Here is a 16,952-nt window from a genome sequence, read left to right as displayed (position 1 = left end):
GCCCCATTCCTCCCTCCTACCACTGCCCACACACAGCCCTCTAAACAGGACAGGCCTCCAGCTCTAGCCTCAGTGGCCTGCAGGCACTAGCCTTTGATTTCCCCAGCAGACTCTAAGAATTTCTTGGATTCTGTTCCGGCCAACGGGCCTTGAATTCCAAACTTACAGTTCGACCCTCAGGCCTCGATTCTCAGCTTCGATCCCAGGACACACTAATCACCAAACACCTGGCTTTGAACATTGGTCTCAGCGATTCATGAGCCCAGGGGGTCATCGGAACTCGCCTTCCTGCCTACATGGAACTCTGGCCTCTTCCTTTCTCCACAGATGCCACCTGACCTGCTGACTTCTCAGTTGTTTATTTAATCACAGGTGATTTTTCATGCCGAATATAGACCTGGAGAATCTGGAGAGAGACATACTGTACAGAAACAGGCCCTTCATCCATGCCGACTATCAACTACCTGTTTAAACCAATCCTACGTAATCTCATTTTGAATCCTCCTGACAATCCCGTCCACTTGCCCCAGATTTTACCCTTTGCCTACACTCTAAGGGCAATTTACAATGGCCAGTTAACTTACCAACCTGCAAGCCATTGGGATGTGGGAAGAAATGGGAGTGTGCAAGAGAATCACACGCAGTCATGGGGAGAGCATGAAAACTCCACATGGATGGTGCCGGATGACAGGATTGACGGCGTGAGGCGGTGACTCTACCAGCTGCATCAACCTGTGCAAATTGTCCTCAGTATCTATCATCACCTTCAGTGAGCCTGTGATGCACTCCCGTCAGGAACATTCAGGACTCTTAGTGGCCGCTTTATTAGGTGCACCCGTACACCCGCTCATTAATGCCAATCGTCTGGCAGCAACTCCATGCAGAAAAGCATGCAGACATGGTCAAGAGGTTCAGTTGCTGTTCAGACCAAACATCAGAATGAGGATGAAGTGTGGTCTAAGTGACTTTGACCATGGATTGTTGGTGCCAGATGGGCTGGTTTGAGTATTTCAGAAACTGCTGATCTCCTGACAATAAAAAGCGACTTGACTTGACTTTGTACCCACACCACAGACACACAAATGCATTTTAAATCAGCATTGTTTGGCCTTCCATATAACAGTGGCTGACGGCTTTTAGGAACACATTGTCCAGAGCTACATTTTAAATTTAATCTACAGTCCATGTTCAGATCTGAAGAGTGGTGGCTGAAGTTAATTTTGCTATACACCCAAAGTCCGGAATATGCTCTAACACAGGGCGTACCTAATAAAATGGGCATTAGAACACATACTGCTCTGTATGGAGAGTGATGTATTGATTACACCAGTGGACAAAAATTCAGGGAGTGTAATTTGACATTCCGTTTCTGTGGACCTTGAATTTTTCCATCTTTAACAGTGATGGAGGTTGTCAAATTGTCATGGTGATTTCATTGAGGGAGGGAAGCCAGCCAAACCCTCTCTTTGTGACTCCAATCCCACAATCATGCAGAAATATCAGTGGTCCTCATGAATTAGTCTAACTGTCAGCTTGATTGCATCAGTCCATCAACGTCACGTGAGGCACTGGGGGAGTGGGTCATAAACTGTGGAGAGAAACCTAGAGCGCCAAACAGTTCAGTACAGTGTGGGCCCCTTGGCTCCCAGTGTGCTGCCCTTTATAAAACTTCTGCTTGATCAGTCTTCCCATTCCAAAGGAACTAGGGTAAAGGATGAACTGAAGGAAATTTATATTAGGCAAGAAACGGTGTTGGATAGACTGTTGAGTCTGAAGGCTGATAAGTCCCCGGGACCTGATGGTCTGCATCCCAGGATACTTAAAGAGGTGGCTCTAGAAATCGTGGACGCATTGGTAATCATTTTCCAATGTTCTATAGATTCAGGAACAGTTCCTGCTGATTGGAGGGTGGCTAATGTTGTCTCACTTTTCAAGAAAGGAGGGAGAGAGAAAACAGGGAATTATAGACCGGTTAGCCTGACGTCAGTGGTGGGAAAGATGCTGGAGTCAATTATAAAAGAGGAAATTACAACACATTTGGATAGCAGTAGAAGGATCAGTCCGAGTCAGCATGGATTTATGAAGGGAAAATCATGCTTGACTAATCTTCTGGAGTTTTTTGAGGATGTAACTATGAAAATGGACAAGGGAGAGCCAGTGGATGTAGTGTACCTGGACTTCCAGAAAGCTTTTGATAAAGTCCCACATAGGAGATTAGTGAGCAAAATTAGGGCACATGGTATTGGGGGCAGAGTACTGACATGGATTGAAAATTGGCTGGCTGACAGGAAACAAAGAATAGCGATTAACGGATCCCTTTCGGAATGGCAGGCTGTGACCAGTGGGGTACCGCAAGGTTTGGTGCTGGGACTGCAGCTGTTTACAATATACATTAATGATTTAGATGAAGGGATTAAAAGTAACATTAGCAAATTTGCTGATGACACAAAGCTGGGTGGCAGTGTGAAATGTCAGGAGGATGTTATGAGAATGCAGGGTGACTTGGACAGGTTGGGTGAGTGGGCAAATGTATGGCAGATGCAGTTTAACGTGGATAAATGTGAGGTTATCCACTTTGGTGGCAAGAACAGGAAGGCAGATTACTATCTAAATGGAGTCAAGTTAAGAAAAGGGGAAGTACAACGAGATCTAGGTATTCTTGTACATCAGTCAATGAAAGCAAGCAGGCAATGAAGAAAGCTAATGGCATGTTGGCCTTCATAACGAGGAATTGAGTATAGGAGTAAAGAGGTCCTTCTGCAGCTGTACAGGGCCCTGGTGAGACCCCCACCTGGAGTATTGTGTGCAGTTTTGGTCTCCAAATTTGAGGAAGGACATTCTTCCTGTTGAGGGAGTGCAGCGTAGGTTCACAAGGTTAATTCCCGGAATGGTGGAACTGTCATATGTTGAAAGATTGGAGTGACTGGGCTTGTATACACTGGAATTTAGAAGGATGAGAGGGGATCTGATTGAAACATGTAAGATTATTAAGGGATTGGACACACTGGAGGCAGGAAGCATGTTCCCGCTGATGGGTGAGTCCAGAACTAGAAGCCACAGTTTAAGAATAAGGGGTAGGCCATTTAGAACAGAGATGCGGAAAAACTTTTTCACCCAAAGAGTGGTGGATATGTGGAATGCTCTGCCCCAAAAGCCAGTGGAGGCCAAGTCTCTGGATGCATTCAAGAGAGAGTTAGATAGAGCTCTTACAGATAGCGGAGTCAAGGGATATGGGGAGAGGGCAGGAATGGGGTACTGATTGTGTATGATCAGCCATGATCACAGTGAATGGCAGTGCTGGCTAGAAGGGCCGAATGGCCTGCTCCTGCACCTACTGTCTATTGTCTATTGTCTATTCCTATTCTGGCATGTCTGTCCATGGCCTTCTCTACTACCATAATGAGGCTAAACTCAGCCTGGAGGAGCAACTCCTTACGTGTATTCTAGGTAGCCTTCAACCTGATGACATGAACATCAATTTCAACAATTAGACTTCAACTTGAACATTGATTTCAAAGTCAAGTAATTTCTCTCTTTTCCCATTCCCCATTCTGGTTACCTCTCACCCCTTCTTTTCTCCTTACCTGCCCATCACCTCCCTCTGGGTCCCCCCTACTTCCCTTTCTCCCTTTCTTGAAGAAGTATTTCTTCTTCAACCCTTTTCCTTTTCCACAGAACTTTATTGGTGGAAGGATTTGAGGGAATTTGAGGAGAGAACTTGAATTAGTTTATTATTGTCACATGTTTGGAGAGACAGGGAAAAGCTTGTCTTGTGTATTGTTCATACAGATGAAATCATCACACAGTGCATTGAAATAGAGCAAAGTAAAACAATAACGATGCAGAATAAAGGGTAACAGCTCCAGAGAAAGTGTAGTGCAGGTAAATAATAAGGTGTAAAATGATAATGAGGTAGATTGTGAGATCAAGTGTCCATTTTATTATACAAGGGGTCCATTCAAGTGTCTGATAATAGTGGGATAGAATTTGTCCTTGAACCTGATGATGTGTGGGTTCAGGCTTCCACCCAATGTGAAAGGGGAGGAGAGAGAATGACCAGGGTGGGTGGGTTCTTCTTAGAGGAGGCAATGACATACGACCAAAAGATATAGGAGCAGGATTAGGCCATTTGGCCTGTCAAGTCTGCTCCGCCATTCAGTCATAGTGGATTCTTTTCTCAACCCCATTCTTCTACCTTCTCCTTTAACCCCCTTGGCAACCGAGCAACCAAGGACATGGGATTAGTCCCAGTTATACTTTTAAAGCCTGCATGGACGGGAAAGGCCAAACGGCAAGTGTCATGTGTGAAGGTTGTGTGGTGGCACTGATTCCCATTTCTGCATTGTGATTGACACTGTTGTGAGTCACCTGGTCAGTTAATTGATTTACTGTTACCTGTTTTGTTTTGTTCCAGTTGGTTCAGTTGGTAAGTTGAAATCTCATCCGCCATTCTCTGTGCTTCATGCTGCCGTGTTTCATCCATCCAAACCCTCCATCCTCCATCAACCAACCAACCAACATGCTCACTCGGTTCTGTTGTCGTTGGTAACAAGGTCAGGCAACAGGAAGTCCATTTAAGCAAACAAAAATCTGAGAGGGGAGTATGGGTAATGTTGAGCCGAGAGATAAGGTAAAATATATCTTCTGTCGCTTAAAATGTTGCTCCACAGGTTTTGACAGACAGGTAAGTGGAAGTTTGAAGTAGTATTTGGTGTTTTTGGGGAGGGTCCATTTTTTGGTAGTTAGAGTGGCTTTACAGTAGGATTGTTGGATTTGAGACAGACAGCTTTCTAAGCAGGGGTCCCTCTCTCATTCCATGGACCCCTCGTTTAATGGTAGGGGTCCGTGCATATAAAGGGTTTGTTCTGTTTTTCATGCCTTCAACATACATTTCCAGCTTTGTAATCAATGAGGTTTTTTTGCAAATCTGCTGCAAAATGGAAAGCTAGCAGCCATTTTCATCCAATGAGCTCTGACATAGGCAATGCGATTCTGTCTGGATGGTGTGTGCTAATGGCGGTGACTGAAGAGACGTATTGGCAGTGTCATCTCCTTTGCCACCAGTAACCCTGACGTGGAATCCCACTCCCACCTTGCCTGTAATTCTGACATGGAGTTCCCACTCCCACTCTGCCTGTAACCCTGTCATGGAGTTCCCACTCCCACTCCGCCTGTAACCCTGTCATGGAGTTCCCACTCCCACTCTGCCTGTAACCCTGTCATGGAGTTCCCACTCCCACTCCACCTGTAACCCTGACATGGAGCTCCCACTCCCACTCCGCCTGTAACCCTGTCATGGAGTTCCCACTCCCACTCCGCCTGTAACCCTGTCATGGAGTTCCCACTCCCACTCCGCCTGTAACCCTGTCATGGAGTTCCCACTCCCACTCCGCCTGTAACCCTGTCATGGAGTTCCCACTCCCACTCCACCTGTAACCCTGTCATGGAGTTCCCACTCCCACTCCGCCTGTAACCCTGACGTGGAATCCCACTCCCACTCCGCCTGTAACCCTGTCATGGAGTTCCCACTCCCACTCCGCCTGTAACCCTGACGTGGAATCCCACTCCCACCTTGCCTGTAATTCTGACCTGGGATCCTACCCCCACTCCGCCTGTAACCCTGACGTGGAATCCCACTCCCACTCCGCCTGTAACCCTGTCATGGAGTTCCCACTCCCACTCTGCCTGTAACCCTGACATGGAGTTCCCACTCCCACTCCACCTGTAACCCTGTCATGGAGTTCCCACTCCCACTCCGCCTGTAACCCTGGCAGGGAAATCACGCTCCCATTCCAACTGTAACCCTGACAAGGAGATCCCATTCCCACCTTGCCTGAAACCCTGACAGAGAAATCCCACTCCCACTCCGCCTGTAACCCTGACATGGAGTTCCCACTCCCACTCCGCCTGTAACCCTGTCATGGAGTTCCCACTCCCACTCCGTCTGTAACCCTGTCATGGATTCCCACTCCCACTCCGCCTGTAACCCTGTCATGGAGTTCCCACTCCCACTCCGCCTGTAACCCTGTCATGGAGTTCCCACTCCCACGCTGTCTGTAACCCTGTCATGGATTCCCACTCCCACTCCGCCTGTAACCCTGTCATGGATTCCCACTCCCACTCCGCCTGTAACCCTGTCATGGAGTTCCCACTCCCACTCCACCTGTAACCCTGGCAGGAAAATCCCATTCCCACATTGCCTGAAACCCTGACAGAGAAATCCCACTCCCACTCTGCCTGTAACCTTGATGGGGAGATCCAATCTATCTGTAACCGTCAGGGAGATCCCACTGTTGAAGAAATCCTGAGCATTTCCAAGTACTCAATGGAATCAGGTTTATTATCACTGACGCAGATGATGTGAAATCTGTTGTTTTGTGCCATTGGTACAGTGCAAGCATAAATCAATGTAAATTACAGTAAATAAATAATTAATTCTGGAAAACACAGTAACAAGGTAATGTTCAGGACCACTTAGAAATCTGATTTCAGGGGGAATGAAACTGTTTCAGAATCATTGAGTATGCACCTTCCGGCTCCTGCACCTCTGCCCTGAAGATGGCATGAGACAGTAATAAACCAATTTAATGTCTATCTCTCTGTCTGTCTGTCTCTCTCTCTCTCTCTCAGCGTGTGTGTGTGTGTGTGTTCTGTCCTTGTCTCTCGCTCTCTCTCTTAGTGTGGGTGTGTCTCTGTCTCTAAATATCTCTCTCTTTCTCAGTATGCCTGTCTCTGTCTGCCTCTCTTTCTCAGTGTTTGTATGTGTATTTCTGTCTCTTTCTGTCTCTCGCTCTCTCAATGTGTGTGGGTGAGTCTTTCTATATCTCTCAGTTTCACTGTGTGTATGTCCACCCCCCTCTCTCTCACTCTTTCTCCCTCTCTCTCTCTGTTTCTCTCTGGCTATAAATAAATTAATATAAATACGTATTTTTTTCTGTTATATTCTGTCATCAAAATCTTGACAGGAGGGTAGAAGAGATTCAACAAGGAATTTTCACTTTATTATTTTTGTTTATGCTGTCTGAGGAGTTTGTATGCTCTGCGCGTGTTTCCTCCAGATACTGTGGTTTCCTCCCCCAGTCCAAAGACGTACAGGTTAGGATTAGCAACTTGTGGACATGCTATGTTGCTGACACTTGCAGCCTGACCCCAGCACATTACAAACAACACATCTCACTGCTGTGTCGGTATACATGTGATAAATGAAGGTAATCTTATTTATTTGTAATTTTATGTCACAACACAAGTTTCACATCATCTAAGATAGTGATAGTAAAGTAAATTTAAAACCCAGGTCCTTAAATGGTGAGCTTTTGTAAAGTGTGGGGAGTGGGACTGATTCTTGAGTTCTCCCAATGGGCAAGCACCAGCAGGATGGGTGGAGTGGCCTCATTCCTGGGCTGCATTTGTGTGTGGTAGCTTATGATGCCTCCTTGCTAACCGTCTGCTTCTTTTCCTCCTCGGTAGCCCCGCCGCAGTTCGTGGTGAAGCCCCGAGACCAGATGGTCGCAGTCGGCCGGACGGTGACCTTCATGTGCGAGGCGACGGGTAACCCACAGCCCGCCATCTTCTGGCAGAGGGAGGGCAGCCAGGTGGGTGCATGGAGGGAATGGACCTCTCCACACTTCTGGTTTCCCAAAACTGCAGTGGGGGCAGTGGAGTAGAAGATGTTGGGGGGGGGGGGGGTGTGGGAGGTTATGGGGACGCACTACCTTCGAGCTGACTGCTTGCTGTGTTCACTGCTACATATGGGCAGAGGAAAAGTGTCAGCAGAGTTCTGTGGTTAAACATTTTTACCGAGTCGAGTTAGTAATGATACACACTGGGCAACTTCCAGTGTGGGAGCGGTGAACCAGACCCACCGAGACAAAAAGCACGAGCACTCAAAAGCTTGCACCTAGACGTGAGCTCTCCATGCATTGGAAACCTGATTGATTTACCACGCTTGCAAATGGCCGTGTGTGCACCTGCTACATTCTCACAATCGATCGGATACGGTGCAGTTACGTCCATACCCGTGTGTCCTTGGAGAAAAAGCGCACAGTACCCACGGGGTTTTCCAGGACTGGGGTGTAAATGTGCTCTGGGTGTGGATAGCTCATTGCTCAGCCATTTACCTTTCTACCTTGTGTGTCCTCCTCTTTGCAGAACCTCCTCTTCTCCTATCAGCCTCCGGAACCTTCCAGCAGGTTTTCGGTGTCACAGGTGGGGGACCTGACCATCACCAATGTCCAGCGGTCCGATGTGGGTTACTACAGTTGTCAGGCTCTCAACGTAGCCGGGAGCGTCATCATCAAAGCCTTCCTGGAAGTGACAGACAGTAAGCATTTAAGGGTTTATGGGAGAGATGCAGGCGAGGTCCAGCGCTCTGTGATGGAGAGCCTCTCGGCCACAACTGGGCATGGTGGTTAGCACTGCGGAGTCTGTAAGCAGTTTGTGACTCTGTGGGTTTCTTTCAGGTGCAACAGTTTCTCCCCACGTTCCAAAGATGTTCGAGTTGCTAGGTTAATTGGTCATTGTAAATTGTCCCGTATTTTGTCTAGAGTGTAATTGGGGGATTGTTGGGCAGCGTGGCTCCAAGGACTTGAGGACCTATTCCGTGCTGGACCTCAGTAACTAACTAAACTGGCCACAGGGTTACAGCCTCATGTAGCCATCTGACCAAGACCCCCAACTAAGGCAGTCCCTGAGCAGCTGCACAGTAGCGTAGAGAATAACGTATCGCTTCACAGCAACACCAGTCGGGCTCATTTACCCCCATTGTCTGTAAGGAGTATTCCCCGTGACTGTGTTGGCTTCCTCCAGCTGCTCTGGTTTTCTCCCACATTCCTTAGGGTCAGTGAGTGGTAGGCGTATACTATGCTGGCGACACCTGTGGCCATCTCCTAGCACATATTCAGCCGGTTTTGGTCGTTGATACAAACAACACATTTCACTGTTTGTTTCAGTGTTACAATGTACTTATGACAAATTAAGCCAACATTCATCTTATTTCATCTCAATAATGCTCATCTCCCATCTGCCTGTGGTTTGCCCAAATTCCTCTAAATCTTTCCTCTCCATGTCCCTATCCAGATACCTTTTTAATCAGGGGCTCCCAGCCCTTTTTATGCCATGAATCCCTACCATAACCAAGGGGTCTGTAGATTCCTGTTTTAAATGTTGAAAATGTATCTACCTCAACCATTTCATTCTGTATACTGAGCAATCTCTGAGTGAAAATGGAGAACTTCAGGCTCCAATTCAATCATTCCCCTCTCACCTTAAATTAATTCCCTGTAGTTCCTGGTTCCTCAATGTTGGAGAAAAAACATTGCACATTCACCTTACCTGCCCTCCTTATGATTTTATACACTTCTATAAGATCACCCCTCAAGTCTCCTACTCTCCAGTGAATGAGTCCCAGCCTGCTCAAACTCTCTCTGTAGCTCTGTCCATCGAGTTCTGTCAACATCTCTGAGTCGTCTCCTGCGAGTGGCAGAACAGAGAGATAGGAAGGAGAAGAATGCTTGCCTTCATCTTTCACGGCATTGAGAGTTGGGACATTACATGCATGAAACATCAGTTAGGCCAGACTTGAAAGGAAGACTGTGATTACACAAGAGAGAGTGCAGAGAAGATTCACAGCAGTGTAGCCCTGGACCAGCAGGCTTGAGATTCAACATTCAAGAACATTTGATGTCATTTCCAGGACACAATTATAAAGGAAAATGAAATAGTTGTTACTCCGGATCTGATGCAGCACAAAAAACAAACACAGTGAGGTAAAGAACATAATAACAATAAAAGCACAATAAATATAAATACATAAAGTGACATATCCATAGATTGACTGTATGTCCATAAAGTGACAATAGACACAGAAGGTGGCTTTGACAGGAAATGATAAAGTAGTGGTGATTGGGGGTGTGGAGGGGTGGGTTAGTGGGTGGAGGATCAGCCTTACTGCTTGTGGAAAGTAACTGTTTTTGAGTCTGGTGGTCCTGGTGTAGATGCTACGTAGCCTCCTCCCTGATGGGAGTGGGACAAACAGTCCATGAGCAGGATGGATGGGATCCTTCACGATGTTATTGGTCCTTTCCTGGTGGGTAGGTTGGTGTCAGTGATGTGCTGGACAGTTTTGGCCACCATTGTAGAGCCTTCCTGTCTCACACAGGACAGTTTCCATACCGTGCAGTGATGCAGCGTGTTAGGATGCTCTCTGTTGCACATCTGTGAAATGATGTTAGTATGGATATGGAAAAGTCCAGCTCTCTTTAGCCTCCTCCGAAAGTAGAGGCATTGGTGGAGCTGTCCTGGTTGTGTAGAATGCAGTTAAGCTTGCTGAAAAGATTCACAGGAATCTGGCCTGAACCAGAGATTGGCTGGGCTGGGTCATTTTGCCCTGGAGGGAAGGAGGCTTAGAGGCGATGTAAAAGAGGTTCATAAAATTGTGAAAGGTAGGTTAGTAGAGCCTATTTTCTGTGATAGAGGTGACTAAGACTAGGGGACATGTTTAAAGAAGAGGGATTGGGAAAGGCATTCATAAGCAGATATCTAGAGATTGTTTCCTGTGGTAAGGTGACAAAATCTAAAGGACATAGGTTTAGAGGGAGTAAGTTTAAAGGGAACCTGAAGGGTAGATTTTTTACACAGTTGATTGGTGCCTGGAATGAGCTGTAAGAGGAGGTAGTGGTGACGGGAACACACACAAAACACTGGAGGAGCTCAGCATCTATGGAGAGGAATAAAGAGTCGTCATTTCAGGCCAAGGACCTTCATCAGGACTGGAAAGGAATGAGGAGCTGGAAAAAGGTGAGGGGAGAGGAAGAAATACAAGTTAGAAGGTGATATGTGAGCCAGGTGAGGGGGAAGGTAAGTAAGTGAGAGGGTGGGTGAAAAATGTAAGGGGCAGAAGGAACTCATAGGAGGAGTGTGGACCATAGGAGAAAGGGAGGGAGGAGGGACCCATGTAGGAGGTGATAGGCAGGAGGGAGGGGTTGAAATGATTGGAAGTTGGAAAAATCAGTGTTCATGATGTTAGGTTGGAAGCTACCCAGACAAAATATGAGGTGTTTCTCCTCCAGCCTGAGAGTGGCCTCATCATGGCAGTAGAGGAGGCTATGGACTGGGAATGGGAATGAAGATTGGAATTAAAATGGTGGCACATACTCTGACTCTGTTGATCGTGAGTACAAACAACGCATTTCATTGTTTGCTCTTAACAACATTTACAAGGCATCTGGGCTGGTTTCTTGAATCAACAGCGTATAGAGGAATATTGAATTAATGTTGAAAGGACAGAATACAATGATGTCCCTTTAGAACAGAGGTGAAGAGGAATTTCTTTAGCCAGAGGCTGGTGAATTTGTGGAATTCATTGCCACAGACAGCTGTGGAGGCCAAGTCACTGGGTATATCAAAAGTGAATGTTAATATGTTGACTAGTCAAAGCATCAAAGGTCACCTACCTACAGGAAAGATGTAAATAATGTTTGAAATAGTACCGAGAAAATTTACAAGGATGTTGCTGGGACTGGAGGACCTGAATTATAAGGAAAGATTGAATAGGTTAGAACTTTATAGAAGATTGAGAGAAAATTTGATAGAGATATCCAAAATTATGAGGGGTATATATAGGGTAAATGCAAGCTGGCTCTTTCCACTGAAGGGGTGGGACTAGAGGTCGTGGGTTAAGGGAGAAAGGTGAAATGTTTAAGAGGAACATGAGAGGAAACTCCTTCACTCAGAGGGTGGTGAGAGTGGGGAACAAGCTGCTAGTGCAAGTGGTGCATGCAAGCTCAATTTAAAGGAAGTTTGGATAGGTAAAGAGTAGGGGGTATGGAGGGTTACGGTCTCAGAGCACGTCGATGGGAGTAGGGGGTTTAAATAGATGTGTACAGATTGGATGGGCCAATTTTTCTATGTGTCTATGACTCTGTATAAGGGGAGAAGGCTGGCGAATGGGGCCGAGAGAGAAAATAAATGAGCTATAATCGGAAGGTGGAGCATACTCAATGGGCCAAATGGCCTAATTCTTCCCCTCTGTCTTATGATCTAAGTGGGGTTAGTATAGCTATGCATGATAATCAGCTTATATGTCTTGGACCAAAGGGCCTGTTTCTGTGTTATACAGATTTATGGCTCCATGATAGGGTAGATTCTCAGAGACTCTATTGGTTCTTGAAAACCTGTAGTGCTTCTTATCAGAGACTAAGTAAGTTTCTCGAAGATGCAAGAATGTTTGTGGCCAGGTTTGCGGATTATACGAAGATAGGTGGAAGGGCAGGTAGTGTTGAGGAAGCAGGGAGTCTGCAGAAGGACTTGGACAGATTGAGAGAATGAGCAAAGAACTGGCAGATGCAATATAGTGTACATGGTCATGTCCTTTGGTAGAAGGAATAAAAGCATAGACGACTTTTTAAAAGGGAAGAAAATTCAAAAAAAACAGAGGTGCAAAGGAAACTGGGAGTCCTGTGTAGAATTCCCAAAAGGTTAACCTGCAGGTTGAGACGGTCGTAAGGAAGGCAAATGCAATGTTATCATTCATTTCAAGAGAACTAGAATATAAAAGCAAGGATGTAATGCTGAGGCTTTGTAAGGCACAGGTCAGAATACACTTGGAGTGTTGTGAGCAGTTTTGGGTCCATTAACCTAAGAAAAGATGTGCTGGCATCGCAGAGGATTCAAAGGAGGTTCACAAGAGGTATCCCAGGAATGAAGAGGTTACCATATGAAGAGCATTTAATGGCTCTGGGGCTGTACTCGCTGGAGTTTAGAAGAATGAGGGGGTATCACTTCAAAACCAATTGTATATTGAAAGGCCTAGTTAGAGTGGATGTGGAGAGGATGTTTTCTATAGTGGGTGAGTCTGGGATCAGAGGGCACAGCCTCAAAATTGACGGATGTACATTTAGAACAGAGATGAAAAATTTCTCTAGCCAGAAGGTGGAGGTTGATGGGTTCTTGATTAATCTGATGGTCAAAGGTTACGGGGAGAAGTCAAGAGAATGGGGTTGAGAGGGATAATAAATCAGCCATGATGGAATGGCTCAATGGGCTGAATGGCTAATTCTGCTCCTGTGTCTATTGGTCTTGAAGACTAAATGCCATTAGTTGAACTCTGGAGTTGGTTCACAGTATTGGTCCATGGCATAAAAGAGGTTGGGAATCCCTGATTTAACTGAATTTCACTGGGCAGCCTAACAAGTACAACTAAACTGATTTCAGCTGCCTAGAAATCAGCAAAGTCAAAGTCAAGTTTATTGTCATGTACGTGCGCACAGGTGCAATGAAAAACGTACCTGCAGCAGCATCACAGGCACGGGGCTTCAGGTACACAGCGTTCACAAGAAATGCATAAATTGAGCAGTTTTTACAAGAGAGAACAAAAATAGAATTTAAAATAAAGTGTCCGTTTTTGTGCAAGGTGTTCAAAGTGGTCCTGGTGTTGCTAAACTGTAGTGATTAGGATTGTACCAGCTGGTTCAAGACACTGCAGGTGCTGGAATCCAGGGTCACACTCAAAACGCTGGAGGAACTCAATGGGTCAGGAGGCATCTGTAGAGAAAAATGGACAGTCGAAGTTTTGGGACAAGTGAAGTCCACAGGAAGAGACTTGACCCAAGATGTCAAATGACCACTTCCCTCCACAGATGCTTCCCGCCCTGCTGAGTTCCAGCTGGGTTCCCAACCTGGTGTCCACAGACCTCTTAGTTAATAAGGGTCCATGGTGTGAAGAAAAGATTGGGAACCCCTGCTCCAGCAGTTTGTGTGCTGTTCTGCTGTCCGCTGCACGTAGGCTTGACTGTTACCAACTTTGACTGATCAAGGCAGTGCTCATCAGGCAGGTAAGCCTGAATAATTTTGTCCTGCTGCTCTTTATTGGTTCCAGGTGAACAACAGCTGTGTGCCTGTTCATTGTTAAGTCAGTGTGCGGGTAGATTCTTCCACATCTGTTTACATTTACTCCAAACTGGGATGTACCAGTAACAATTAGTCCAGTAATTACAGGCATGTCTGTGCAACAGCTGTTTGACGTTGCTATTTGTGTCATTTATTAAAAAAAAAATTAAAACTGAATGTGTAGGATTATGGGAGATGGAATAGACAGCCAGGCCCGTTTTCCCAGGGCAGCAATGTCCAATACTGGAGGACAGCTGTTGAAAGTGAGTGGAGGGAAGTATGCAGGAGACAGGTTTTTTTACACAGAGGGTGGCGGGTGCCTGGAATCCACTGTTAGGGACTGTGGCAGAGGCTGGGGCATTTCAGAGACTCTTAGATCAGCACATGGATGTCAGATAAATGGAGGGTATGGGCTGTATAGAAGGGAAGGGTTGGATTGATTACTAATATTGCCCAAATGAAAGTTCGCAAAGTCCGCAACGGGACAGCCTTGAAGGGCTCTCTTCTGGCTGAGGAGCGGCATTGTTGGTGGGGCTACTGCAGGTAATTGTGAGTGTTGCTTTTGAATACTAAGGATTTCTTGTTTAGTCGGAGCATCAAAGGTTACGTGGAGAAGGCAGGAGAATGGGTTTGGGAGGGATAATAAGTCAGCCGTGATGGAATAGCAGAGCAAGCTCAATGGGCCAAATGGCCTAATTCTGTTCCAGTACACACAATGTGCTGGAGGAGCTCAGCAGGTCAGGCAGCATCTATGGATGGGAATAAATAGTCAACAGTTCAAACTGAGACCCTTCACCAGGACTGATCTCGGCACAAAACGTTAACTGTTTATTCCCATCCACGGATGCTACCCGACCTGCTGAGCTCCTCCAGCACATTGTGTGTGTTGCTCTAGATTTACAGCATCTGCAGTACCTCTTGTGTCTAATTCTGTTCCCACGTCTTCTGGTCTTAGTTGATTCAACTTGTTAAAGCTTTCTTCAAATCATTTCCTTCCAGTCATTTCGGACCGGCCTCCACCTGTTATTCGTCAGGGCCCCATCAATCAGACGGTTGCCGTGGACAGCACAGTTACCCTCGGTTGCCTGGCCAGTGGCTCCCCCCCACCCACCATTCTGTGGCGGAAGGATGGGGTCTTGGTCTCCACCCATGACTCACGCATTAAGCAGCAGGAGATGGGGGCACTGCAGATTCGCTATGCCAAGGTACGCGGCATTGATTCATTCTGTGTGAGGGTATCTCACTGGCTCTGGAGTCCTAGGTGCCTGTGATGTGCACCGATTGTCTGTGGCAGTTCAGATGACGCTCAAAATTATGAAAGGTTTGCATTTTCCTAGTATACGGGCTGCGTCATGATTTCTCATAGCATGAAGCTGCCTCGTCTATGTCAAGGCTGGGAGTTGAGAAAAAAATTACATTGGAATTTGACTTGAAGTTTGCTTATTATTGTCTTATGTAGTGAGATATGGTGAAAGATTTATCTTGTATACAGTTAATACAGATCAAATCATTACAACAGTGCACAAGAGAACAAGGGAAAAACAAGAAGGTATACAGGACCTACGGACAAACTCCTGCTCCTGTTTCCTGTACAGTTTTTGACTTTGGAGTTGGAATTGGAACAGCAAAAGCACAGCGAGAAACTGTTTGGCAGCCATCCATGTGGATTATTACATCAGTACATGAAGATAACTCAATGGGGAAAGCCTTCCATTGGGGAAGGAGATGGGAGTGTTGAACAAAGGGAAAGAGCACAAGGCAGACAGCCGATTGTGTGTGAGTGAAGGAGAGCACTGGGAGCTGAGAACTACCTGAAATTCTGGTTAACAGACCTCTGGTCGAAAGAACCACATTCTCCCCATTGAACCAGAATCAGGTTTATTATCACTGTCGTGAAATGTGTTGTTTTACGGTGGCAGTACAGTGTAGTACATAAAAAATACTGAAGTTGCAATAAATAGATATTTAAATGGTTTTATGTATATATATATATATATATATATATATATATATAAGAGAGAGAGAGAGGGAGATGGATAGTGCATACAGGAATAGTGAAGTAGCATTCATGGGTTCAAAGACCATTCAAAAATATGACAACAGAGGGGAGGAAGCTATTCCTTAACATTGAATTTGGGTCTTCAGGCCCCTGTACCTCCTCCCTGATGGTAGTAATGAGTAGAGGTTATGTTTTGGATGGTGATGGTGTTTTCTTGAGCTGATGGTGGGGAGGCTAGTGCCCATGATAGAGCTGGCTGAGCTAAGGGTTAACGATTGAACTTAAAGCACAGTCCATAACTTCAGACTGTTAATCTCAGTTGACTTTTGATCTGGTTTTTCCTTTGGGAAGGCAAGATAACATAGCGGCCAGCATAATGCATTACAGTATCACCAACTTGAGCTTAATTCCCGCTGCAATCAGTAACGAGTTCTCCCTGTCACCACGCGGGTTTCTCCAGATCTCAAAGGCGTATCGGTTAGATTAGTAAGTTGTGGACATGCTGTTTTGCCACCAGAAACATGGTGACACTTACAGGCTGCCCCAACATATCCTTGCCCTGGGTTGGTCATTAACACAAACAATGCATCTCAGTGATTGTTTTGATGTATTGATGTACATCTGAAAAGTAAAGGTAATCTTTATCTTCTGTCCCTACAGCTGGGTGATTCAGGTATCTACACCTGCATCGTATCGACACCAAGTGGTGAAGCTTCCTGGAGTGCACGCCTTGAAGTTCAAGGTAAAGAGTCTCCTCTCACTCTGAAATACCATATCTTCCTGCAGATCAAGTAGACAGCAACCGGGGGTGGGTATATAACCCTTCCATGTTTCAGGAAAAGTGTCTGCAGCAAGTGCTAGATCCAGAGCATTGCCCATCTACGGTGTCCCATCACACACTCCCAGGGCAGGGACAGTTAGATACAGAGTGAAGCTCCCTCTACACTGTCTCATCACACACTCCCAGGGCAGGGACAGTCAGATACAGAGTGAAGCTCCCTCTACACTGTCCCATCACACACTCCCAGGACAGGGACAGTTAGATACAGAGTGAAGCTCCCTCTACACT

At 46.1% G+C, this 16,952-nt stretch overlaps 1 protein-coding gene across 9 annotated transcripts in view; it reads left to right on the top strand.

The window, feature by feature from the left end:
• Positions 1 to 16,952, top strand: part of robo1 (roundabout, axon guidance receptor, homolog 1 (Drosophila)) — a 640,973-nt gene that overhangs the window by 541,294 nt on the left and 82,727 nt on the right. For all 9 annotated transcript variants that reach the window (XM_073044789.1, XM_073044790.1, XM_073044788.1 and 6 more), the window contains 4 exons: positions 7,468 to 7,592; positions 8,149 to 8,320; positions 14,884 to 15,089; positions 16,544 to 16,625. In XM_073044789.1, the coding sequence (XP_072900890.1) occupies positions 7,468 to 7,592; positions 8,149 to 8,320; positions 14,884 to 15,089; positions 16,544 to 16,625 (585 nt within the window). The remainder of the gene's footprint in view (positions 1 to 7,467; positions 7,593 to 8,148; positions 8,321 to 14,883; positions 15,090 to 16,543; positions 16,626 to 16,952) is intronic.

This window comes from Hemitrygon akajei, chromosome 5 (assembly GCF_048418815.1).
Source record: "Hemitrygon akajei chromosome 5, sHemAka1.3, whole genome shotgun sequence".
In the NCBI taxonomy this organism is placed as follows: Eukaryota; Metazoa; Chordata; class Chondrichthyes; order Myliobatiformes; family Dasyatidae; genus Hemitrygon; species Hemitrygon akajei.
This window is presented reverse-complemented; position numbering and strand designations above follow the sequence as displayed.